The sequence below is a fragment of the Topomyia yanbarensis genome, chromosome 1 (genome assembly GCF_030247195.1).
Source record: "Topomyia yanbarensis strain Yona2022 chromosome 1, ASM3024719v1, whole genome shotgun sequence".
NCBI lineage: Eukaryota > Metazoa > Arthropoda > Insecta > Diptera > Culicidae > Topomyia > Topomyia yanbarensis.
The window spans coordinates 52,310,658-52,338,521 of NC_080670.1; the positions used below are offsets into that span (position 1 = coordinate 52,310,658).

The window sequence follows — 27,864 nt, forward strand, 5'->3', positions numbered from 1 at the left end:
GTGCGCCATATCGGCTCTCTCGATCACAGTCCGAATGGCGTCCAGCGTAGACTTGCCCTTCCGGAAACGGAACTGATTTTTCGACAAACCATTACCGCTTTCCATAAATGTTGTCAGCCTGTTAAGGACAATCTTCTCCAAGAGTTCCCCGTGCGTGCCCGGTAGGCATATTGGTCTATACGACGATGGATCCTCGAGGGGGCGGGAAGGACTTACCTGGTTTAGAGAGTAGCATTCTTCTGTATCTTTTATTTGACAGGGAACAATTTTCTGAACATATTCGGGAGTGTCTGAATTGTCGCTCCCAGTGCAATGTTGGGGATTCCATCTGGTCCGGCCGCTTTCTTTGCCTTTAAAACCTTTGCCAATGCGGCGGATTTCTCGTTGGAGACTTGTATCACTTTGGAGTGGTCCCACTCTACCTCGTCATACGGTATAATCGAACATATCATTGGATCGTGCTCCGGAGAGAGCAGTTCTACGATAACCTTCAGTTTATCAGGGCATATTTCCAGAGGCGTCATGGGCCCTCTGATCTTCACGATCGTCACACGACATGCGTCGTTTTTAAAGCACCTTGGCGGAACTGTTTAACGCAGATCAATTTGATTCGCTTTATCTCACTTTTCAATGCGACCCTTGCAGCACGGAATACTATATTACGCTCCTTTCTGTCCGCTTCATGCGTTCATGCCAGAGGTGTCGCTCGCTGCCTGAAGTATTTCCACAAAGAGATCGAATGACCTCACCATTCCCTTCTGTTCGTGGGCTCTATTTCTCTGTATTGCCTCTTGGTATCGTTTACTAAAACTATACCGGATTGTCAGGTGGGGACTATGCGTGCAGTCTGCGCAAACTCTCCAGTTAATGTTTCCCATTAACGACGGACTACAAAAGGTAAAGTCAATGATGGATTCCCGTCCATTTCGGCGAAAAGTTGTGCTGGTGCCCTCTTTACATAATATAACATGCAGCTTGGCTAGAGCTTTCAACAGGTTATATTCCCTTGTATCGGTATGTCTGCTTTCCCATTCCACTGCCCAAGCTTTGAAGTCTCCTCCGATGACTACCAGTCTTCTTCTGGCCAGCTCTCTAGTAAGCCCATCTAGCACTGCACTACCGTCCTTCTAGGGGGTGCGTAGCAGCTGCACATAAAGATCCCATTAGTTTTGGCAATCACGAAACCGCCGTATGAGTTTGAGACCACGTTCTGTATGGGTTACTTACCATTATCAATAGGGATTCGATACGGCGCGGTAATCATTGCAACATCGCACTTCGTTTCCGTTGTCGACGTGATGCTTAACTGTGTCACCTCCAAGTTGATGCGAATTCATAAGCATTCCATAGATTGTTGGTCGAGTAATGAATGAAATAATTAGGCACCCTCCCTAATAGGGCCAAAATAGGCACTTCACCTATATCCACGACTTGAAATGAACTTTGACTTATTCTCCCCGTCGCCACTGTAAATGCTTCTTATTTTAGTCACTGCAGAAACAAATACACCACAGCGATAATGGCTAGAGTGATCATTACCACGATAACGGATTTTTTTTCTTTTTCAGCTAAGACTAGTAACCGGCTTCGGGCGCAGTGATATCCTAGAACGGAAAGAGTTTGCAACCTTTCTGATTTCGTCAGTTTTTATTATTGCAACAAATGCCATAAAATACTTTTTTCTCACTGTGTGTGTTTTTCATCAAATTACTTTCCTGTTTTTACAAATTCTACCGGTGATCTACTTTCACACACCATTTGCGGATTCCCGGAAGCCGCAAATGAGTCTGGACCTTACGATCCAAGCTTCAGACGTATCTTATCCATGAGCTACCTACGAGCTATGTATTTCTCAATGCCTTGCCACTGAACAATTGTATTTCCATGTGTTGAAGGTTCTATAATTATAATAGTATTGTGATGCTGTAGTTTGATTTTCCATTTCATTGCTCTTCTTACCCTGCCATTTCACCTATTCAGCAAGCACATCGTATCCGTTTTGGAATTCTTCGTAAAACCATTTGGTTATAGACATCCGAGGCCAATTTACAAAAAGCCTTTGTACGAGGCAATAACTTTTTCCTGTTTTTAAGCTGCTGCTTTCTATGCAGCCGCATTTATTTGAGTGTAATACTAATATCTAATCATCACATTTAAATCCAAAACCGCATTTGCTGAGGCGTTGTTCACTTTCTCCTTTGTTTCCTTTCTCTCTCTCTCCCTTTCTCCTTCTGCTGGCGAAGGCCGTGGACATCCATTCTCAGTAAGTCTAACCGGAATATGTGTCGGCATTCTGGCTGGCTCCAGCCAGAACTCCGGCTCATTTTCCGGTTGGACTTACCGGGGTTATTTCGAAGATTTAAATTTAAATTTCGTTTGAACCGAAAAGTTGATAAGCTTTACAAATGCCATCATACGGTACTTTCGTAACACCAACAATGGAAGTAGAATTTTTGTTAGCAAGTTGAAGACTTTGACAGGATATCAAAAAATATAGTAGGTTTACGGAACGTTGAGTATTTTGTACCTGCCCACAAGTGACTTATTTTTGCTATATCGCGTGGTAGAAAAATGCAGTTGGAAATATTTGCGCAAACTATGTGTAACTCATGATACTAAAGCAGAAACAAAAGTCTTACCATCAGTTCTATACGTTTAGGTTTGTAGGTTGAACACACGTTAATTGTTGAAATAGCAAACGCGAAGATAACTTAATGTTATTATTAGTAGTGATACATAGTAACCCAGCAGAGCACTTTTCAATCGAATACAAAGAAAGACGTATTTGTTTTTCAGTTTTGTAAACCGTGGTAGTCACGGGAAACCTTGATAGCTTTCTAAAATGTAGAAACAAAACAATGATAACAATAGTACGAACAAAGTCAGAAATAATTATGCTGCAGATTAAATTTCAAGTAATCGAGAACTTACTATAATTCGACACGAAAAAAAAACGCGAATGATATTCCCTCAATTTAGCCGGTATTCCCTCACAAAGGGAAAGACTATCAGTGAAATTGCTTTTCCGTACTCCCTTTATATCCTACTATTCACAAACAGTTAGTGTGTAAAATTAAATTACGTTACCCATTACAAAACGAAAACTACCATTCCTGCAGTTTGATTCCTTCTATCGTAGAGATCGGTAGCGCCTCCTAAAATACGATAGCCTATCCACAATAACACCGTTTTGAAACTTACATATTCTACTGCGTTTCTGGTTTCTTCTCCAACTGTTCCGTCCTTTACCCTATCGTAGTTAGTGATCATCAAAGTCGTTTACAATGTTGATTTGTTTAGGTATTTATAATTAATTAATAGTTACTTGCTTCTGATGTTTGATTTCTCTCTCGCTCTTTACCCTTCTTTTTGCAGCATTGTATAATATTTTGTCTGCTTACCGTCTCTATATACAACTATCGGGATGTTGGCTCTGCTTACGTTTACTCTTAGGTTCCTTCGGATGCTCTATCGATGGCCGTCGCGGGTTACCTAACGTTACTAATGCACTTGCTACGGCAAGACCTGCCGATTGACCAGGAGGAGCGTGTTGGAGGCCACCTGCGGGATGGGATGGAAGTTATTAGTGACGATGAAACTGTCAATAGGCCAAATTTAAGCGTTAGGAGGGACATCCGATGCGCTTGTGACTCGGGTTTAGTTCGGGTTCCGGGCATGATGGTCACTTTTGCCCGTAGATTTTGAGTTTGACCCCCCCCCCCCCCCAGAATACAAATTTTTTCAGCATTCATGGCTTGTGAAATTAGAATTTTTATATTGGCTCCAAAATAATTCCTGTAGCGATTCGTTACCTTGAAGTTAGTTTCACTTTCTCGTATTAATAAAGAGCTGAGCTGGAGCCTTGGGGCAATTTGTCAGTTCACTCAATACTTTTCAGTTTCATATCAGGAATTCGTCATATTTTGTCTTTGAAACATGAATCAGTTTTTTTTTGTTTATACTGGACTTACCAAGTTATGACACAACATGTTTATGGCCAAGATAGTGATCAATTCAGTCACAATTTTTTTTAAATAATTGCGAATAATTGAAATCACGGCTTTATTGGATTGGTACATTATTCTTTATATACAAAAGAACGAACATCGACTCTTTTTATATTTGACGGCAAGCGGAGGGAACAGTATTTTTTAGCTGTACGCGAAAAAGAGAGAACCGTGCAAGCATTGTTATGCCTAGCGTCGACGTTAGCTCACGCTGAATGCAAAAAAAGATGCATGAAATCTACAGCTGGTATATGCGAGAAACCGAAAATTCTTAACCTTTGAGAAGTAATTGACTCTAGATCCCAGATACTGAATCCCATTTCAGTATATTTATCTTTAAAGAAAAAAAAGGTTGGCGACATATACGGCAGATCCCAGCTGGCCAAGATATCACGAATAAGGACATTGGGTGGTCTACCTCGGACTCTTAAGGAATCTTCTGGCCGGCACCTAGCACCATAACATTCTGGACGCGTCCAAACAACGTGCTCGATGACTTGGTAAATCATGCCACACACGCTATGCGACGAGGCGGTTAGAGTTTGATTTTGGTTGAGGTGGGAGGCGGCCATCGTAGACCAGAACGTCCAGAAAATTGTTGCACATTTTCCCGCCATCATAATAAATAGTAAGTGCGAGTGTAGATTCCCGTCGAAAGTGCCGGCCCGTGGCTTTGGTGGTGTTGGGTCGTCGGATAACGGAAGCTAATTAGGTCGTCGGATAACGGAAGCTAATTGCCAAGGAGCCGCTCACTTTCCCGGCTAAATAAAAAGGACCCAAGTGACACTAGTATCGTTCTCACTGTGGAGAATCAGTCGCACAAGTCAACTCTCCTCCACAGTCAACCGTCAAGGATATCGAAGCAGGGCGGGCAAAGGTGCAACACGGTGACTTCCGGGATCGTTTACGGCGAGTAGACCCCCCTATCGACGTTGGCGACGTATCGGCGATCAGGCGATACGTCGTCAACGTCGATAGGGGGATAGTGGGTGGATAAACATGGTAAATTTTTGTTGTTTGTTTACCTTTCTTGTTTGTGTTACGAAAAACCGAAATTTATTTGGAAGCACCTTGGCCGCCCTGTTAATTAGGGTCTGCCGGGCAAATAAGAACCCAAGTGGTGGAGAAACCCCTACTTACATGGTACAAGCAGTACACAAAATAAAACTATTTCTCAATAAACTTATTATGGGCGTATAAGTTAGCCGTTAAAATTCTCTCTTGTAAGGGGAAATTCTGGATAAATAATTATAGGACGAATAGAGTTCGCAGCAGCTAATGAAAGAGAACACTTTTCTATTTTGTTTACTATCAATATCTGTGCTCGAACATAATTATTAATTTGATAAGGTTAAGTGTGATGTCCAGACAGAACACGAAAACAGCACGGAGCACCAAAAATACATACAAGATACCGCGGATTAGTTACCCATTGCAAATCATTCAGCAAGCACCACCCTTCAACTTTAACTATCATCTTGGAGCAGAGCACAGTCGAGTCATGGGGCAACTGAACGAAGGATTGTCAGATCATAAGCGTAAAATAGATTTGATGCGGGTACAGAGATCGTTGATAAATAAGAGAAAAATAAGTGACCTTAAATGACTTCCTTGAGGGATGCCTCTTGGCTTTTCAAATACCACTGGAGCCAACTTTAACGAAACAGTTCGAATGGACAGGTAAGGCGTAGGTCAAATGATTTCGCGAAATTAAACTATATCGCATCAACTTGTTGACGCTTTTCGATTGTTGTAACCAGACAACTTGTGACCGAGTGTTCTTTTGCAAATCCGTCCTAACATTCGTTACGTATGTTTGAAGACGCAGCGCATATCGCACTGTAAACAAATTTTCTGCGACTTTAGCCAGACAGTTCAGCAGAGAGATTACTTGTAGTTTTCAATATTATGAGTATTTCCAGCCTTATGAATTTACACTATAACAACTTCTTTCCATACATCTGGGAAAACATTTTCCGTGATTGAGCGATTGAAAGTAATGTTGTGGAGGTAAGCAATCCTGACCTGATCCCTTGGACACTGAACGGAGCGTTCAATATATGGGCGTCACTAACGTTGGGAAGGGAGAGATTGATGTTATGCGATGACAATGTTTCTATGTACTCTTGCGATGGAATTACTGGAGGAGGGCTAGTGCATACATTTAGTTATCTGCAGAAAGATCCACTGAGTCGGCAGCGAACTGTGAACTAGTGTCTCGAAGAAAAACATTATCTGGAATATTCCCAAAACGTTTTATGCTATTTTCAAACGCCCAGAACGACAAGGAATTATTTCGAAGGCTGATTTGGGCTTAGTTCAGATACTCAAGGAATACACTGTTTCGTATTGCGGCTCAACTTAACGATGAAGTTTTGTTGTCGAAGGTCCTCGAAGTACCACTTTCGTTGCTTCCGGAGTACGTTGAGTAGGCGACCAAGCTCGAAGTTCCACCACGGAAGCTAGTAATCTTATTTCCTACCACTCGTTAAATGCCGCAGCGGTCTGATTCAAATAATTTCCATCCAGTATATCACGCAAACTTCATCGAAATTGACCGAGATATATGTCTGACGAATGAAACACGCGACGTAATATATAAAATTACGAATTAAAATTTGTTAACAATAAGTCTAACCGCATTGCACGCGGTTTCGTACAGGTTATGTTTATCCGGCTGTTCTAGCCTCGACGGGTGAGCACCAGTCAGCTCAGCGCGGTAGTGTTGGTGAGTAGATGGTAGGGATGTCCATTTCTCCCCGACATCTCCCTCCTCAATACAGATGGTAAGGAACAAACCGAATCGGCAGTCTTCTAGAACGAGAAGAGCGACGAGGTTCCCGGACAGCTGTAGGGTTTTCATTGGCTGATAGGAATTCTAATGACGATGACGGTACAGAGCTTGAACTGGAGGATGATGTAGACTCAGACGAAGGCGCTGATGACATATCTGCTTCTGGAGACACCCACACTCGCGCAGGTGCTGCGGATAGCACTGCAGGTTGCAACGGTGTGGACTGCTCGGACGGTACTCCAAACACTGTTGACGGTGATTCGGCGGTTACTGACGAAAACACAGGTGGCAGCGGTGACGTAGTGATGTCCAACGGAAACATTACATCGCTCTTAACTGGCTTCGCTGACGGCTTGTCACCGATGGCACGAGTTCAACGGCAGGAACGGTTGACGGACGCAGCAAGTCTAGGCTGGTGCGGATCTTGCGCCCAAACATTGCTTCCTATAGCGATTTACCTTTCGGTGTAGCTGGATTCGGCGAACGGTTATCAGAAATATGTCTAATGCTTCCTGGATGGCTCCTTCCTCTAATTTTCTTTACTGATCTTTTAAGGGTGTCCACAAATCTTTCTGCTTGCCCGTTCGATTGTGGGTGGTACGGTGCTGTAGTAATGTGGTTGACACTATTCTCTAAGCTGAACTTGTCGAATTGGGCCCTGGCGAACTGTGGACCATTGTCGCTAACCGATGTTTCAGGCATACCGAGACGGGTAAACAAGCTTCGAAGCATGTTGATGGTAGTGAAAGCAGTAGTTAATTTGGTTTTGACAATTTCAACCCACTTCGTCGCTGTTGTGCTATCTTATGACAAGCGCCATTTTGCACATTTCGAGAAAAACGATTTTTAAAGTTTGAGATTGAATATCATGAAACTTATAAATGGTAGAAACAATTCAGAGAAGACAATTGATGCTTCTACCTATTCTGTACTGATCTCTCAAATATTACGAAGATCGGTTGACTATATTGCGAGTTTTCACTAAAAATATAAACAAAAGTCGCACTCACACGTGTCATAGACACGTGTATTTATGTACACATGTATGTATGTATTTATGACAAAATTTGTATGGCGTGTCATAACCGTGCATGGAAAATTTTCCATAGAAAAAACCATCAATTATTAACTTTTATTCATATCTTTGGCTTCATTTGGTCTATAAACAATCGGTTAGATGCATTTTGAAGGAAATGAGTCAGGAAATCTAGAAAAAATAGTTATTTTTAGTTGCAGTGTTGCCAAATAGGCAATATTTCCAATTTAAAGCTAAAACTGCGTTTTTATCCCAACACATGTATTTTTCTTTTGAAAATTATTATGCCATTGTGTTCCTACGACATTTTACACATAAAAGCAACTAAATTTTTATTATAACTTGAGCCAACCCCAAGATATAATGATTTGAAGCAAAAAACTCACAATTTCTAATCACTTTTATCGCTATATTTCAGTAACCAAGTAAAATTTCAAAATTCTGGAAGCGCCATCTTGTAGAGATTCGTTAGACGAGTAATGTGGCATATCTAACTCAGTTTACCCCAAAATGGCGTTAGTCATAAGATAGCACAACAGCGACGACTTGGAGTAGGCATCGACGCTCAGCAGAAAATATTCTCCTTCAATCGGTCCAGTATAGTCTATGTGCACATGCTGCCACGGATATGTTGGTGTTGGCCACGACAGCTATGCAGACCTTGGTGGGCTCTTAGCTACTGCTGCGCAATGATGGCAGGAACTGACGTGAGTCACGATATCTACATCTAGCGACAGCCAGTAGACATAGCTACGCGCAATTGCTTTCATACGCTGCATTCCTGGATGACCTCGGTGAAGATGATGCAGACAACGCTTTCGGAAACTCGACGGGATTACCAGTCGCTCACCGAACATGATGCAACCTTGTACGGTCGATATAGAATCTCGGCGATCGTAGAAGCATTTGTTCTCCCGACGTGCGACAGTGGATTTTGATCCAACCTTCTTGTATTAAGCGGTAGATTTTTTCGAGATCTGGATCGTAATGCGTTGCATGTTGAATCATCTTGAAGCTGAGTGGGAGCGCATCGATCGAACTTGTTTCTAGAGCAATGACATTCTTTTCCCGCACAACGCTAGCCACCACAAAGTCCTGTTCCGGCTTGACATGGTGCTCAATCAGCCGCGACAGTATATTTGCATTTCCGAATTTATCTGTGTTGACGTAAACGATCTTGAAGTCATACATCAGCAGCTGTATCACCCAGCGTTGTAGTCGATTGGCTGTGTAGACGGGAATTCCTTTTTTTGACGCGAAGATCCGAAGTAACGGAGCGTTATCCGTCTGCAACGTAAATTTTCGACCGAAAACCATCTTATGGAATTTTGTTACGGCGAATATTATCACAAGTCTTTCGCGATCTGGTTGGCTTTATGCTTGCTCAGCTGAAGTTAACGCTCTGGATGCATGCTGGACAACTTTGATAGATCCGTCCGGGAATTTGTTGGTTATCGTGGCTCCGACTCCGATGGAAGATGCATCCGCCGAAACAATGATTTCGAGTGCCGGATTATAGTGCGTAAGTAGCAAGACAACACAAACTTCTTTCCATTCTTGAGCAGATCATCGAGTGGATACCTAAGCCACAGAGAACAGACGTCCATCTGCAGCATTCAACTTGTGTAAAATCTCTAACGGTTTCGAAGGTAGTTTGGATATCTAAACCAGGTGCGCTACTGTCATGTTTTTTTGTAGCTGAGTTCGACAGAATTGACAGCGGTTATTTCTCTACCCAGTCAAACTAGTCCGGAACCGATTCGGACTTCCAGCATGAATTCCAGCTCAAATGCGTCAACCGATAGAGTCGGAATCGGTTGTTTTCTTTGAGCTAGATTCCATGCTGAATCCATCCAGGATTTCGAACCGGTTCCGGAATCGATTTGACGGATAGTTGGGATAGGTTGGTGTGGCGGCGCTAGTGTTTTTCGTATATTAATTCAAATGTTTACCCCCTTTTTTAAATATTTTCGCTCGATCATGGATGTCTGTTCTTTGTGCCTAAGCGTTCGCATGCTAGGGACAAATTTGCCATAATAATTAATTGCCCCTAGGAAGGAACACACTCTTGAAACGTTCATTGGAGCTGGCATGTCACGGATCGCTTTTATTTTGGCCGGATCCGGACGTAGGCCGTGTTTATCGATAAAGTGACCAACGTATTTGATTTGCTGCTGGCCAAACGAACACTTCTCCGTTTTGACGGTGAATCCATATTCTTGTAGTCTACGGAGAACTTTTACAAGATTCCGCCGATGATCCTCTTGGTCTACACCACCAACTACAACATCGTCAAGATAGCCTGATGTGACCTCCAATTGCGCTAGTATGGTGTCCACTAGCTGCTGGAAAGCGCCCGGCGCTGCTTTAACTCCCGGCGTAAGTCGGTTATATCGGTAGAGCCCCTTATGCGTATTGATAGTAAGCATTTCTCGGGATTCTTCATGCACTTCAACCTGTAGAACTGCATCAGAGAGATCAATTTGTCCAAACACCTTACAATTTTCCAGTTTTGCTAAGATGTCTTGCGGTAACGGGAGAGGATACTTGTGCGGCTGCAGTGCGTCGTTTAACCCTGTTGAATAATCACCGCAAATCATCACTGCTCCGCTTTACGTAGTACGTACATTCCACTAAGACCTCCGTTCGCGTATATAGTGTAAAATTTATTAACAATAAGTCTAACCGCATTACACGCGTTCCCGTACTGACTGACTGGCAGGTTATGTGTATCCGGTTGTTCTAGCATCGACGGGTGACAGCTGCACTACCACTAGTAAGCTCATCGCGGTAGTGTTGGTGAGTAGTTGGTAGGGATGTCTATTTCTCCCCAACAAAAATCGTCGTTAGTTGTAGCAAAAATATTTCTATCGTTTGTACCTGTGCGTACCAAATCTAAAAACGAAGACTTCATAGTGAGGATCTACCTTGGAAATAGTTGTCGAAGGCTCAATAAATTCGAACACATCCGTGTCTTTGACAAAAACTGAATCGAGGGTGCTGGTTTGATACAAACAGCCAGTGACCAATGCTTCTGTGACTGGATTGGTCAAGAATGGTTTGATTAACGTTGCACACATCAAAATCACTGTTCGGTTTCAGATAAATGCAGCAAACATACAATGATCGCACAGGCAACGAAACGTGTAGGGCAGGTTTAAATATTTTTTGTCGTGATTTATCATTTCCGCAACGTAACACGATAGTTCTAGTTGAAGAGCTCGGAAGCATTCAATGGAAGATCGAGATAGGACACGAGACTCTGATATCCGAAGAAATCGATCACAATTCATTCTATTAACCAACAGATATTGTTGAACTATTTGAGGAGGCTGTGGAGCAGGCTTCATTTGTGGCAAGAAATAAGAAGACCGATTATGTCAAACGTTGGAATCCCTATACACATGGGACAATTATGCTTCTAGAGGCAGTATACCACTAACAATAAAGGAATCATAAAAAAGAACGAAATGGATTCCAGAGATACGTTTCTCGATGTGCAAAAGGTAATAACTCGCTGGACATATGAGTGCTTTTTTCTACCCCGGCAATGCTAGGAGCACCCCATGGCTGCATGAGAACCTAAGCAATCGGAAAATCGTTTCACCGATGGATAAGAGTAGAGATGCAACGAAGTAAGCGAAGGCCGCCATCAAGGCTGCCCACTGTTGTCCATCCTGTTAAACCCTTTGAGAGAATACTAAAACGAACTTTCTGGACAAGATTGTGAACTTGTACAGTTTACGAGCGGCTTCGCATTCCTGTTAAAGGGCAAGACGCTGCAAGATGCCGATGTCATGACGAACAATTTCCTTGATGAACTCTTCGAAAAGCTGCAAAACCTAATGGTCTGGAGAAGTCCCTTTTCGATACACAATGGATGGGGCATGTGCTATGGGATTCCCTATACTATCGCTATAAGCATAACTGTTTCATGTGCTATTGGATCGCCTATACACATGGGACAATTATGTGCAGAGAGGCAGTATACACATGGAACACAGCTATCCCTGAAATACTGAGCAGCATGTGCAATGCAATAATGGCAGAAATGGAATAAAAGCTTATAGTCATTTTCCTCTTACCAAATCCCACCCATTATTAACAGTCAGTTACTGTTGAACTTTTCCCCGAATAGAATGAATTTAGATTAGCTTACCTGTCGGCAGCCGGACTAGAAGCGAGAGCACTGCCGCCCTGTTACCTTCACAAGGCTCCAGTGCGATTGGACTTGGTGAATCCTACGACGAAATATAATAGGTAATTAGTTGTAGCGTAAGAAATAGGTGCTTGTGTGGACAATGAGTACCTTTTTTCGTTTCCTAGGAGCACTAGTAATATTCTCTACGGCCGGCGACAGCTCATTGTATTCTTTGCTTTCAATCTCAACGAGAACCTAGAACAAAAATGGATCAATCACAGATTAGTCTTGTATTAGATGCCACAGCAATCTCTCACCTGAGAAAACGGTCTCGATGCCATCTGTTCCATCTCGACAAACAATCGCTGCCGCCGACGGAACATGTCGTACCGTTGCTTGATTTTCCACAAGATGGCCGCCATCAACAGTAGTAGCAGGAAGCATCTAAAAGTAATATTTGAATGCTGCGTTATCTAAACTAGCTGACAAATTAGGTAAACTTACGTTGAAAACGTTATGAAGAATTGCTGCAGATTCAGCTTTGGATACTGCGAGAATGCAATCTGGATCCACAGCGGTGGTTGGAAGTCGTACACATATACGTAGAACGTGGTGAGTGTGACGTTGTCCTCGATGCCAAAATGATGTTCCGCTTTGGAAAATCGGTACCGGAAAGTGGAACAGTTGACAGCAGAAAACAGAGGCTTCTCCGGACCACCTGCCGTCCGGATTGTGATGTTCATCTTTGATGCCACCGAGCACGTTATGCTAAAATCAGCATCAATGTCCGATTTAATTGGAGAGTTTCGGAAATTAATTTGTGTGAAGTGACGGTCTTCCTTCTTGGATAGATTGAACGTGAACTGGTAGTCGATGGTGAGATCATAGTAGCAAGAACCGCGGCTTGGGTCACCGTGATAATGGTTGGTGGCGTCACACTTTTCGCAGTGATCCCCAGCAAGTCCCTTAGTGCTGCAAAAGCATTTACCCGTTTCGCTGTGGCAGTACTGTGCTTGACCATTGCAATCACATTTCTGGCAAGTGCCTCCATTCACAGGGTTACCCCAAAAGCCTGGCTTGCATTTTTCGCAATTCTGTCCAATCATTGGATCCTTACAGGGTTGTTTACAGGTTTTAGAGTCCGGACAAGTACTGTGACCGTTACATTGACAGCTGGGACAATGGGTAAAGTGCCACCTAGTTGCTGGACATTCCATTTCTTCGTGAGCTCCACTATCTCCCCCGGGAAGACAACGTCCCAGACCCGTCATCGAACCGTCGTCGCACCAACCACAGGCTGGATCATCTCGACACTGAGCACATGTCTTGTAAAATCCACATTGGCTTTTGCCAGAGCTCGCGGCTCGACATTTGTTAGAACCAGTTGTCCATTCGCGACATTGTCCGTAGGGGAAGCTTGCAGTGTAAGCATTCTTGTCTACACACCGTTGTTCGTTCTGACACCAGATACACTCTTCCTGTGTACAGTTACCGCAAGTCGTCAGCACTGAACATGCCGGTGGACATGGCAGCGCATCATTCAAAATCTCACTACTACCAGTCTTATTCCCCACGTAGTGACATTTGCTATGCTCGTAATCCCAATGACAAAATTTGTACGCCGAACATGCGTGACATCCGTGCAGTTGCTCACAAAACTTTTCGTCATTTTCCGGACAATCTTTCAGTTTACGAGTCGGATAAAAATCTGCCCTGAAGGTGTAAGACACATCTGGGCACTTCTCTTTCGCACAAATGCCCTTCCCACTACCCATCCCGCAGAACATGCAGCCGTACGAAGTGGACACACAACTCTGGCAGCTGTTCAACTGATTACACAGTTCATAGTCTTGTAGGGCCTGTCGTGTCATAACCAGCCTACTCTCTTGAGGACAAAACTCGTAGTTGATTTGGTCCCTACTAAACAGCGCCCCTTTATCGACGTCCAAAATGGGAACGCATTTGCTCTTCTGAATATCCCAGATGCATTTGTAACCTGGTCGGCTGTGTAGACATTGATCCGACCGGTTCATTGCTCTGCAGTTTCCAGGCGTGTATTTCAACATATCGTTAATCATTTGTCCATCAAATCCACCGTAGATATAAAGAGATTCTTCGAATAGAATAGCAGAATGTCCAAAGCGAGCTAAATCTGCCCGCAGATCTTGGGGCATTTGTTGGATATGCCACGAATCGCACAGAATATCGTACACCATTAGATCTTTGCTGTAGCACTTGGCTCCGAAGCTATGGGAAGTGTCGTTGTGAGTGTTACCTCCGAAAACCATCATCAAACCGGGGCTTATGAAGCTGGCGGTGTGCAAAAATCTGGCAGTCGGAGCTGCTGCCTCTAATGTCCAGACTCGACTGTGCGGTTCGTAGCTGTACAATTTATTGCTCAACAGTTGTGTGCTATCGCTTTCCGAAACAATCCCACCATAGACATATATTCGCTCCTTAAGCGGATCATAGGCAGCAGAGTGTCCGTACCCACCTTTTACTGGGTATCCTTTTGTTTTAACTATTTTCCACTCACGAGTACCGAAGTTGTATTCCTGCACCGTGTTTAGGTAGCCAAACTGAGGAGAATGACCAAAGATGACCACCATTCTTTGAGAGTGACCTTTCTTTCCCGCTTCAAAGTTAGATATCAAGGTAGCCGTATGTCCTGCGGATTTTAAAGGACCACACATAGCGTACGTTTCATTGCACTGATCTGCCTTAACCGTGATATTCTCCCAAATCTTTGCGCTCACGTCAAAAGCCCACAACTCACCGCACACTCCTTTTTCTTCTACCACACCTCCGTACAGAAATATTTTATCACCATACATCACCGTCGAAGCTCCATACCGTAAATCTGGTGTTGTCTTCGAGTCCGTATGGGCCGTTTCCCAAACCTTTCCGTTAAAGTCGTACATATACATCTGGGATTTTGCCTTTCCATAACTTTCACCAGCAATTATGTAGAATGTATCCCGAAACACGGCTGCTCCATGTGATGCACTACCTGGTGGTGCGAACCCAATCGTATCTTCCGAATCGATTGTTGTCCAAACACCGTGCGATCTCACCTGCGAACAATCATTCCCATCATACCCCTTAGCACAGATGCACCGCTGTTGGATTACATTACAAGCACCTCTGCCCAAATGCGCCGAACAATTGTTCGGACAACGAGGTACACTACAAGCCGGTCCATTCCAGCCCGGATCACAGTTGCACTCCCCGTAGACGCACACCCCGTGGCCAGAGCAGTTGAGCGCCGTGTCAACTGTGGGGCACGCGTTAACCTGATAACTTATGTTAAAACCAGACATGTTGTACGCATCGTCACTGAAGAAATGTAACAGCGCCGATCCGCTGTGCGCAAACACTTCCGGCACCCTTCGGATGCTAAAATTCTTCCGATACATCAGTCCACTGAATACCGCCAACAGCGGCGACTCCACGCTGTCCCCATCGTACACGTACAGATGATCCCATCCGCACTCGGTCGCGAACTCCTCCAGGTGCAACCGGATCACCGACGGTTTCCCGCTACCCACCGGTGACAGCTTATCCGCGATGCTATTGTGATCTCGGGCATCGATCAGCCAACTGCACTTGACTCCGATCGAGTAGTTGCCCAGCCCGTCGTGAATACTCCCGGACGGGTCAGTCAACCTGTAACGTGCCAAGTGGCCGAGAATAATAGGTTAGTAAAATTGATTGGTTTCTGGATACGTATAAACTGTAGGCGGAGTTTTTTTAGCTCGTTTTTGAAAAATAGATTCCGAAACAACTCGAAAGCCGCCTTGTGCCGTTTTTGCTTGAACCCGGATTTTGGAACCAACCACTATCCGTTCATACATTTTGACAGTAGTTGGGGTTCTAGACTAACTCAGTTTCGTTTGGAATAGAAGCGGTATTAGTGAAGATTAGTGGGATCTGTGATAGTATTTTTTGCTTGCTTTGGGCCGCTCAAAATTATTTCATATTCTTTTCATAAATAAAATCGATAGCTTCCTCCTGTAGCTTCGATTTGTTCACGACATTAGATCAATTTTTTCGCGATTATTTAATGTATACGGCCTAGATTTGTATGTCATACGACGCGATCATAAACATTAAAATAAAGTGTTATGCTTACAATCCATCCATTAACCGGCAGTGCTTTTATGGAAGAAAATTGTCGGAAAATTGTTTGCAGTTTTTCATTGACATATTTGTTTTATCTAAAGTTGCAAACATGTTTAGCCCTCGAGATGAAAGTCTCTATTAGACATCCAACGACCCATTTCCAGAATGCCTGATATTATACAAATATTATGAGATCGCCTCCATGCACAATATGTCCCGCACGAATACATGCACGTAACAATTGGATACGCACAATATATTCACACTTCCAGAGCGAAAAACAACATTTTTTAGGCATGCATTTAGCCCGAGCCTTTATGACCAAGTTTTTCCGGAAGCATCTTTGGTTAAACCTTATGACAATATAACAAAGAATTTAATTCCTATGTGCTTTTAGTGGGTAGAAACTAAAAAAATGCTTACGCCCAATTTGCATCCCAGTCGTGATTTCGCCCTTCAGCAACCACCATTTGCGAAAGGGCTAAACCGTGAACATAATTTTCAGAAGGGCGCGGTAAATGGGCTAAGCTGACTCTGTCTTGCTGGGTAGGGCTGGGTAAATGGGCGAGCTTAACAGTATACTTTTTATTAGGGCTCAGCAAATGGGCGCATAGAAACCCAATGTAAATGAAAGGGCGCGTGAATCTTTTCTTCAAATTTCATGAAAATATCGAAATATTCGAATGTTTATGTGCAACAACTATCGAGTAGACGTGATCATAGTAGATATTGCTTATCATTTCTATAATAGAACCGCCGTTTATTCATTTATTTGTGAATAATAACCGTACGCCCGCTTCTGTCTAAGAATGTAAGTTTAGCCTTTATATTCCATATGAGAAGAAGGGCCTAAGTCGAAATCTCGAAGAAAGTGCATGTTTCGCCGTTTTGTTTTCTTTAATTATAAATTGAACTAAAAACCATTTTAACTAATTTTCACCTTAATCTTGTAGTATTTTTGTCGCATAATGTTATAATAGCGAAAACGCAGTTTGTTTACATTTGCGATTTAAGCCCTTATGAAAAATCTATGTCGATGTGCCAAGCGTTTTTCCGTGTCGGAATCAATTCGATATTGCATGTTACATGGACAGGGGTTTCAGAGTGACGTGAGCGAAACCTTTAAGTAATTTATTAAAAATGCAAAAAAAAAAATAATAGACATTTAGTAACGGCAACTGAAAATAAATCGCATTGGAAATCTGCAATGCAAATGAAGTTGGTCTACCAATGTGTCAAACTCGTGTACTTTCCAATTTTAGGAAAAATGTTTTTAATCAAAATTTAAGTTGTGATAGTTGAAAATCAATAATGTTGGGCAATGTTTTTCATAGGATTTTTAGATATCGTCAAATAATATTCCGGTTCAGATATTACATCGCATCACCAATATAGCAATGGGTATACGGTCAACTTCCCCCGGGTAGTGCTAAACTGACAAGCTACTGCACAAAGTATATTAATTTTGCTTGTTTAGTTTGATAAGCTAGGAACTGACAGCGGAAATTTTAATATGCAGGGAAAATACGTATTGCTTGGTCTGCGTAGACAACCACTGATGTTACTTTTTATCAACCAGTAGTGATCTCTGATTAAATGGGGCTTTCAAAGAGTTGGAGACAGGCACAAGTTTATTTTTTACCGAGATGGGACGAGTTTGGTGTTTGACCTGCGGCCTTCGTCTGGCATCATCCATTCTCGTTGGTGCGGATGTGTTCATGGCATGGTTTGTTTATGAGTGGTCCTACTTACAAGTGAAATGATCTCTTCGCATGGGTGCAGATATATGTGGTTCCTGCTAGCTGTCGACCTTGGGTATGCTGGCTGGTTCCAGGTGGAAGTGTAGGACTGACGAAAATGTTGATTGTTTCACTCGACCAATTACAAATCGCTTCCACAGATAGGTGTGATATGTTTGAGTTGAATGCTCAGTGGTTGAAGGGGGGGTGGGCGTTGTGTATTGGTAAATCGATTGCCTTGTACGCAGCGCACCTGGGTTCGAGTCCCGACCCCGCACATAGGGTTGGAAATTTTTCATAAGAGATTTTTCTAACCCGAAGAGGCGAATGACCTTAAGGTTAAAACCTCTATAATAAAAAAAAAGTGGTTGAAGGGCGCATTCGGTTCGAGCAGATTGAGTCGTTTGGAAGATTGGTCGTCTCCGAGAGGAGATGCCAATAACTCTCAAGTACACCCAAAACGGCGCGCTCAGATTTTCTATTTTTGGGCTCACAATCTCCTTCCCAAAAGCAATGCTTTTTGAACATTGAGGTGTTCGCGCACAGTTCGAGATAAGCGCAACGGTCAGGAAAAAAATCGATGACACACACTCACGCACAAAGAAACTTTGTTAGTATTTGGGTTCGCATCTTTCTTCTACACCATGCATTCCCCCCATCCACCCACCACAAGCAATCTCATCGTCATTGCTGCTGCACTGCTCTTTGTTTTGTTTCACTTTCTCAGCTGCTATAAATAGCTCATAACCTGAAACTTATAGTAAAAAAAGTTTTACTATCACATATCTAGATTAGAGCCGACAAACTTTTATTCCTTAATAGCACCATTTTACTACCGTACCATGACGACATACACTCGTTGATTAGTAAAATGGTAAATATAAACTTATCATTGCAGCAGCGATTACAAATGGGGCAGCATGGGACGTTGGTATGTGTTATTCAAGTTATCTTTGCACTATGTGGCCAACAGCGTGTAACTATGGGGTACGATATTGTATTGCACTAGCATGAGGTTGGTTGAACACTAATGCATCATTTGGGAGCTGTTCGCTCATAGTTCGAGAACGAAAAAACAGATGAATTTCCGCTCCCAAAGATTCGTTTTGTGTGTGCCTAATAAAGGGATATTGTTTCTCTGAAACTTATGTCGTTTTCGATTGAGAACCTAGAAACTAACCCAGGTTAGTTGCTTCAAACGAACGTTTTTAATGAAACTGAGCTGGGTTCTCGCCAAACAGCGGTGGTGTGAGCGAACCCGAAATATAGTTCAGATTGGAACCCAACCCGGTTTTCAGTTCAGTGGCGCATAACCTAGGTTGGAAACTGGCTTCAAACAAACGGTTTGACAGCAGTTAAGTCCGAAACTGAGTTAGTTTCTGCTTCAAGCGAAAACGACATAAAAAATATTGTCACTACTCAGCATATTTTCCTAGTGTACATCATTACAACTACCAGATTTTCAAATTCTGTTATAAGATTTGTAACCAATAGGTTCCAAAAGTACTACTTGTTGACACCACCACAAGTCCGCTTCTCCCTAATGTCCCCCACGATACTCGTACGTGAGTTACACCTTCATCTATACAACCCGAACTGACAGCATTTGATGAGTGTCACGCTCTCTCTCTCTCTCTCCGTTACGCTGAGAAGAGTAAATAGGAACTCAACAATTACACCGTTTCACTTACACCTTCTTTTATGCTAACTTCACAGCGGTTTGAGCACGGAGATATGTACCCGCGCCAGCGATACCACATGTTTTTTTGAAATGTCTGTAGAAGAATAACTAAAATGTCTGTAAGTCTGTAGATGGTTGTGTAAATTTTAGTTACACTAAAATTTTACTTTAAAAATAGATTGAAAGTAGAATTCTATTGTGAAGGAATCACTCGTATTCGAAAACAGTTATTCTAGTGCAATTTTACTATACACTATTACCCTTTTAAAAGTCTGTAGATCTCTGGCTACGTCTGTAGGAGACATCAAAAGTTTGTAAAATACGGACATGTCTGTAAATCTGGCATCGCTGACCCTCGCCCAGCGATGGAGTCACCTGTGAAAGTGTTGCCAAGCAGTAAAACGACTTGTCAAAATATGTTGGTTTTGTCGGAAATTTTCGTTGTTTTCCGTCAAAACTCGTTTCCCACATACTCGATGTTAAATACGCTTGGCTTAGGAAGAATCGATCTCTTTTGCCCGTGAATTTGAACCAAAGTATTAGTGGACCCGGACTCTAAAAGTAAAAGCTTAGGAGAGTAATAATACGATTGTTCGATTAACAATAACGTGTGAAAAATACTTAAATCTACTAGTAGTAAGGTTAGTTATATTAAATGATGATTAAAATTTTTTATTTGATCAGTGTACGTTAAAATCTAGGAAGCAGAGTGATTTGCATTGTGTTCGGATATCGGACAGAAAAAGGTAAATTTAGACTCTAATTAAAATAATGAGGCTGGAGTGGAGGTTAGGAGGCGTCACATGTGCTAATCAACTATGACAGGTTCGTTCGTCAGCGGGCCTTTTTCTAACTATCGGAACGAGTTCCGATTTCTCGTTCACAGCAGGGTCAGTCCATGCAAAAGGTCCCCGTAGGGATAACTAGGCTTTGACGTCCTCGACCATCGCTAACGCGACCGTACGAGTACGAACCGGCGTAGTGTGTCCAAGGTCCTATTGGAAGAACAAAAAGTCAGAAGCCAAGAGGCAGCGGCGGCCATTTTGTTGGGACAATCGATTTCCACCACCAGTGAGACCGATCTTCCAGCTGTAACGGCCATTTTGTGGCTGCCACGAGGTCCGATAACTAGTCGTCCGGACCACCAGCCGATCACCGAATCGACCCGTAAGTACGAGCGGCATATTTCTTCGGCGACCAAGGGTTGCTGACTAGAGGGTGATACAACTATTCTATCACCATACGACATCATCGTTAACGTAATACGACGCACCAGCCAAGCTTCGGACTAGTACCAAAAGTCAGTGACGTCAGTAGGATATTAGGATCTATTTTTGTACATAGTGTTTAAAGTTTAGATTAACAGAGGATAGGATAGGATAGGGCTATGAGGTAAATAAACTTATAATTATATTAGGTAAAAAAACAATTTGCGCTTCTTTTTGTTCCTCTCTCTCTTTGGTATATACCATTTATCTGGTCATTACAGAGAAGAATAGAAACAAGACAAACGGCGGTTTCAATTCTAAATTTGTTTAGTATAGAGACCGAGGACTCAAACGCGCTGGAAGGAGAACATTTTTTAGAAGTAGACAAATTAGAGGACATCACACACTTTTCACTTTTTGAGACACACATGCGCAAAATTTTGTCTTCCTCCTGAAGATCGGTGTTTAATTGGCAGTCGTCCGATTTTGCAAAGTTTGCCTCGCGGGACGGACCGATATGCACCAAGTCGTAGGCTGCAGTCGCTAAAAGCTGGGTTCGCTAAGTGTAAACGTTTCGCGAAATCAAAATGCCGTTTAGAAAATTTTAAATGTAAAGAAGGGGTCTGTCAATACTGCAAAATAATAATAGAAATTTGGTGACCATTTCAATTTTTAGCCTATGAGCTATTACGATTGTAGCGGTTTATATGGGAAATTTCACTGTGACCTTACTAACCAACCTGTAACTCCGGAACCAAGAGTCAGAACCGAATGAAATTCAGCAATCAAGGGTATCACTGTATCTTTAATTTGGAATCAAGTTTGTAAAAATCGGTAAAGAATTCGCTGGGAAATAGGCTTGATATTAGCTTAGGAACTTGGTGAGATCCCCGGTGGCATCGAGAACCGTCATAGATGACCAATGAGGTCAAATCTACTTTGATTGGTCATAAGTGATCTAAACCTGCAAATCCAAGTAATGTTGCACTTATTTTAATATGTATAACATCATTTAGACATCATGGTGTTACCAGTTTATATGGGAATTTGCTGTCTGATCACACTCTTCAACCCGTTACTCCGGAACCGGACGTCGGATCAACTAAAAATTCAATAGCAGCTTATGGGAGCGTTGTACCTTTCATTTCAAACTAAGTTTGTGTAATTCGGTTTAGCCATCTCTGAGAAAATTGTGAGTTTAAATGACACACCCATACATGCACACAGATATTTTCCGATCTCGACGAACTGAGTCGAATGGTATATGACACTCGGCTCTCCGAGCCTTGGTTAAAAAGTCGATTTTTACAGCGATTGCATAGCCTTTTTTTACATCAGAAAGGTAAAAACCCATGACATAAAAGAAATTTTTCGTTCGTCGCTGGAATAATATTGAATGGACCTACTGTGAACATTACAAAACGATCGAAAAAGATTTGTTATATTTCTGGCCAGCTCAAAAAGTGATTTTCGAAAAAAAAAAAACGAAAACGTATTTTTTAGTTTTTAGTACGCGTAGGATTTACCTAAGACGACGATGCGACTGAATTGAAAATTTTAACATTAAGGTGTTTTGTTTGCCTTAAATATTTGGTATATCTTTTCGAAGTCCCAAAAACACATTTTAGGCCAATAAAAATTTCGCAATTTGTTAACAATTGGACAATTGTGTAACGCTTTAACATCAATAAAATTCTGAAAATATTTTTAAATAACTTTTCATGTTCTAATGTAGGTAAAATTTTCTAGAACGCATTTAGCTCAGATAGGTCTTCTCAAAATAAGGTTGGTCTGCGAGCTGTGTTTTTATTTTCCGGGAAATGGTACATTTCGTGGAATAGTTTCCCAAGATATGGTATTGGGGAACTGTATTCCGGGAAATGACGTACAACCCATATGTAGTACTGAAATTATAAAATTACTAGTATTATGGATTAGTAAGATATAAGGCAAGAGATTTTTCTAACCCGAAGAGGCGAATGACCTTAAGGTGAAAACCTCTATAATCGAAAAAAAAGATATAAGGTGTCTTTGGGTATTCGCAGTTTTAGCCTATCACCTGAAGTGTTTCGAAATAGGTAATCATATTTGCATGCAAAGATGAGCTTTCTCTCGAACTCATGTTCATGTAAAAAAACCTGTCAGACACTTGTCACAAAAATACATATTTACAACCATTTAGCTATCGATAAATTGCTTTTATAACAGACAATTTTCAGTAGAACTTTTCTCCACTAATAGAAAGTTGAAAGCAACATTCACTGCAAATTGATTTGGCACAAAATAACATAAAACAGGTTTCGCTCGAACTTACCTAACTTTTCCGCCACAAAACTGGCACTCGGAGCCCTGCCATCCATCCGGACAAACGCAGGTTCCATTCTTACAGCTGCCACCGTTCATACATCGGATTTCGGAACATTTGCCCCCGAACGATGTGTTCCCGGTGGCCAGCCCGGAGTTGATTCCGCCTGCCGCTGTCAGCATACAAAACTGAATCAGCACCAGGGCTAGCGAGAGTCGCAGCAGAACACTCCCTAGCAGTAGCGGACATTTGCTTTGTTGGTGCTTCCACTCGCACTTGAAGATCTGGAACATCTTCTGGGTATGTTTCGTCAACAGGATCACACACAATCGCGAAAATGCAAGATTTTCCCTGCAGTTCCCCTCCACCCGATGACCAGAAACAAATAAAAAAAAATCACCAGACAGCAGCTTTTCACTTTACAGCTTGACGGAAGGAAAAAATATCAGCGAGCAGATTTCGCTCCAGATTTTCCAGCGCAGAGCATTTTCTCTGTCTTTTCGTTCACTGACCAATGGATTTTCAGAACCGTGGGATAGAGTTTTCTGATCACATCACACCTACAGTGGATATTTTCATGACCAAATGCAAAAATAATTTAAATCTAGATCACGATTACACACTTTTTCCACAGGCTCCTTCCAACTTCTACTACTGCTAGCTGATGGTTTCTTTTGACAGTCGCATTTGTCCTCTCTCTTGTGTGACGTTTTATTGGTTTTCTTTTGTTCTCTTTCTTGCGATTTGTTTTCTTCTATTTTTCTGACAGTATTGCAAACCATACACAGAAAAAAATTATTGGATGTTCAACAAAAATAATAGTTTTATTCCATCTAATTTAATTAAATTATTTAATAAAATTATTACTTGATAAAACTACAAAAATTATTCAATTTTATAAAATGTATTTATGTATTTGGACATATTACATTTGAAATATTGAGTAAAATGTAACTAAATTTACTTAATTTGGGAAAAGTGTATATGTACACGAAAAAAAAACAACCCAATTTATCATTGAAAACAGAGTTAATCGAAGCTCTTTTTTGACGGCTGAAAATGAATCTGTTGCGACAAAAGAGATTATAACTACTAGAGGTCGCATGTCGCTGCTAACACTGAAAATTTATCATTTCGCTTTCACATATGCTAGGTCCATTAGTTTGGCACCTATTGCCCCGGGTACGTATATGTCAAAGTAATAGTATACAACATGCTAGAGTGAGACCCCATGTTTCAGTCCGTGAATACATGGAGACAGTAGCGCTTTGCTCTCTCTAGTAGTTATTCAACTATCCATCTTATTCATTCAGTTGAATATCGTACAATATATTCTTTACACCAATTATCTAGGAAAATGTTTTCAAATGCCGATAAAGCATATGAAACAACAATCATCATCACTTGCATTGTGCCAGGGCCTACTTTGATGCGTTTGATTCGTTGCTGCACGGTCGCTTCGTGTAATAATCGGAGCCGAATGAAAATCTGCATGGATGAATGGGCGGTTTGTTCATTTGACGTTTTCAGCTGCGTCACTAAATATTGAAAATGAATGCGGCTGAATATGATCAATTTTCATTCAATGAATTTGAAATTTTTAACTCTGATTGAAAATAATCGACACGATAAAACCATATACCGAGGGGTAAGCACTAGCAGGTTTGCGTGGGTCGTATTGAAAATTCCAACGTTGTTTGAATATAATTAAAGTAAGTAATGAAAGTATTTAAAAATACTTCTGTTGTACTTAATATGGTACTTAATGTAATTAATGTCGATTGGTACGTACTAAAAATATTTAAAGTACATCTTGACGGTAATTAAAATATTTTGCGTATTTAAAGTACGAAGGCTCTTTACTTAAAATCGTTTCAGTAATTAAAGTACAATGAATTTGACGCGGACTTTTTTAAAATCTTTGCAGTACTTAATGTACTTTCTGATACTTTATGGGCAACTAATGCGCATCTTGTATACATGTTAGAGAATCAACTTGCGCATCATCTACACCAGTTGCGCTTTAGTTGCGCACGCTGAAAATAGGAGAAAAATCGAAAGGCGCAAGTTCACTATTTCGATTTTCAACTGCAACTAGAATATTCAGTTTGTAGAATAAGGTAATGCGAAAGACTCTAGTCTAGCGAAGTACCAAACTAACCGTCACAAAGTGCAGCGAAAAGAGCATAATGGTGCTGTGAACGAAAATACAAGGAGAAATATTTGCAAAGCACATATGGCGACCCCTATTCTGCCAATTGTGAGTCAACACCTTTGTGGGTGCATAAAGTATGGGCAAAGATTGTAGCAAAAAGAAACATACCCAACTTCTGTGAAAAATTGGATTTTTGCGATTGTTCGCCGCAGCGCATAACCTAAGCTCTTGATCAGGTGACTTGACATGTAGACGGCCAAAGGATCGAAGCATTTCTGAAGTCATAGAGAAATAGCTTACTAGTAGTTTATCTCAACAGATGATACTACCCAACAAATAATTTAGCTGGATAATAGCCTAAACAGTAAGTGAAAATTTCTACCAAGGGAGCTAGTTTGTTGCTGGGCTTTGACGCCGTAGGCGCAACGCGATATGCATTCTGAATTTCTATATTGATGGAAATAAATGCATATAATATCGTTGATTTTTAAAAATGCATCACAAGTGATCTGCCACGGAAATATAAAATCAAGAGCACTTATTCAAAAGCTTATTAGTGATATTCAGCTCGAAGTAAAAAAAACGAGGTTAAAGTTTCATCAAGTTAAAACAAACCCATTGAGAACAAATATATGTTTTGATGGAGCAATTATGTCAATATAGCCTACACACAGAAAAATAATATTGGTAAAAGTAAGAGTGTTCCACTCTTAGCAAAAAACAACCAACGCCAACTATTAGGCTGAAAGTAAAACTTTTAAATTAATCAAGAATAATAATCAAAGTAAAAGTTTTCCTTTTAGGCAAATGAAGAATAGTACTCAAAACAAAAGTTTTATTTTTAAACTAAGAATATGCGTTGGTTGTTTTATGCTAAAAGTGAAAAACTTTTATTTTTAACAACTTTTTTTCTGTGTGTAAGGACTACCCTCTTCAAGTAAATAATACTTAAATATGAAATAGTTAAGCTAATATATTTTAAGCCCGTTAGTATGATGTGCCCTTTTGAAAATTATAGGACCTTTCAAATAGGTCTTTTGCGGGCCCAAGAATCATACGACGCTACTCATAAGACTTTTTTCAGTAAAAGTAGCACTTACGATGAATATTCAATGTTTTTTAAGCTTTTCTACAAAATGAGTACCGGACGACGAATGTTCTCTATTGTTATGGTAAACAGTTCACTGGACTGAACGCCTAGCGAAAACCGAACTGTGTAGCTCACCGGTCACAGCATGAAGAAAGGGTAGCTGTTTACCACAGCGTGTCTGTCTTGGACTCGGGAGAAAAAGAGAAGTTATAAAAGAAAACGAACATAACATTCCCGAATAAAAATTGGAGACTTTTTTCATTAGATCCAATCTGCAAATGAGAGCCCTCTTTTTTCGCTTTCTCTTATTACTGCGAAACCATAAAACTGTTTAAACATTTATCAGTATGTTTCGAAAGACCAAGGTTTTTACTAGCTTATTATGCATAGAGTTGAAAGGAAATCAGAAAGGTGACCGAGAGATTCGCGGAAGAGAAAGTAAACAAAGAGAGGCTCTCTTTTTCAGATTGGACCTATTGATAAAAAGTCTTCAAATGTGATGAGATCCATGACATTTTCAGTCGCAGCTGTCATAGAAATTTGCGGTCGGCAGCTGCCGGCAGTTGTACTGCACGACTGTCTGCTGATTTATGTCATTCTCCAGTACATTTAGCAAGCCTGGGCGGTGTCTGGACTTATCCAGATGCGTTAGTATTGTGCCGTTTTGACGTTTAAATTGGGAGGAAAACAAATCATTTGCACTGCGAATTGGGAGGAAAACAAATCGCTTGTGGGCTTAAGGGGAGGGCGGTAGTATAAAAATGCGAGATCTCAGTGTGCGTATTTTAAACGTCAGATATCTCAATAAAAATGCGAGATTTCAGTCGTATTTTAAACGTCAGATATCTCAATAGATTCAAAATGCACTCAATTTTAGATAGTTTTTCGTCTCCGTGTAAAACTGATAACATTGGGCGTGTTGCCATATACGAAGTCACGGAATACGTTGCCAAAACTCCTGTTCTTTCTTCGCTGGTTTGTTCTGAGTTTTCTTATATCGCAATTTTACTTTGAATGAAATCCTTAAAAAGTTGATTCAAATTTCCCTTAAATTAATTGTCATATACTATAATTAATTATGGGGAAAATAATCACTACAAAAATGGTTACAGGTTTGACAAAAATGTTTAGAGTTTTTATGAATTTATCATAACAAATAATTGGGTCATTAAATGAGAAAAAAAACTCTTTTTTATTACAAACATCGATAAAGCTGATTTCGTGATTGCAACAATGCAACTCAGGAAACGTGAAAATAAAATTTTAATTTAAAATGAAGAAATATGTTGACAGTCTGGATTTGACACTATCAGATGGATTTGACATTTCGAATTTCACGACAACTGATGCCCTGTCAGAAAAAATGAACACATGTTTTCCCAGTCTTCCCGCAGGGTTATTTTTATTTGACATAAACACCACAGTTTATAAAGAACAGTTGCGCAAAGACTGAAGCAAATCTACCTATCGAACACTCAAAATGTCTACCTATCGGACACCAAGAATAATAATGCTCGAATGCGTGGGGAGTATCGTGATAATGTGATTATAATTATGAGAAAAATGCAATTATCTAATATTAATAT

General features: G+C 41.1%; 1 protein-coding gene across 1 annotated transcript; it reads right to left on the bottom strand.

Annotated features, from left to right (window-relative positions):
- Nucleotides 1-1,628: 1,628 nt before the first annotated feature.
- Nucleotides 1,629-23,700, bottom strand: LOC131677614 (attractin). The gene is made up of 6 exons (XM_058957509.1): nt 23,043-23,700; nt 12,483-15,644; nt 12,296-12,422; nt 12,147-12,233; nt 11,997-12,078; nt 1,629-3,561 (listed from the first exon to the last, which is right to left on the bottom strand). The coding sequence occupies exons 1-6, from the start codon at nt 23,324-23,326 to the stop codon at nt 3,407-3,409; spliced, it is 3,897 nt and encodes a 1,298-aa protein (XP_058813492.1). The 5' UTR covers nt 23,327-23,700; the 3' UTR covers nt 1,629-3,406.
- Nucleotides 23,701-27,864: the final 4,164 nt, after the last annotated feature.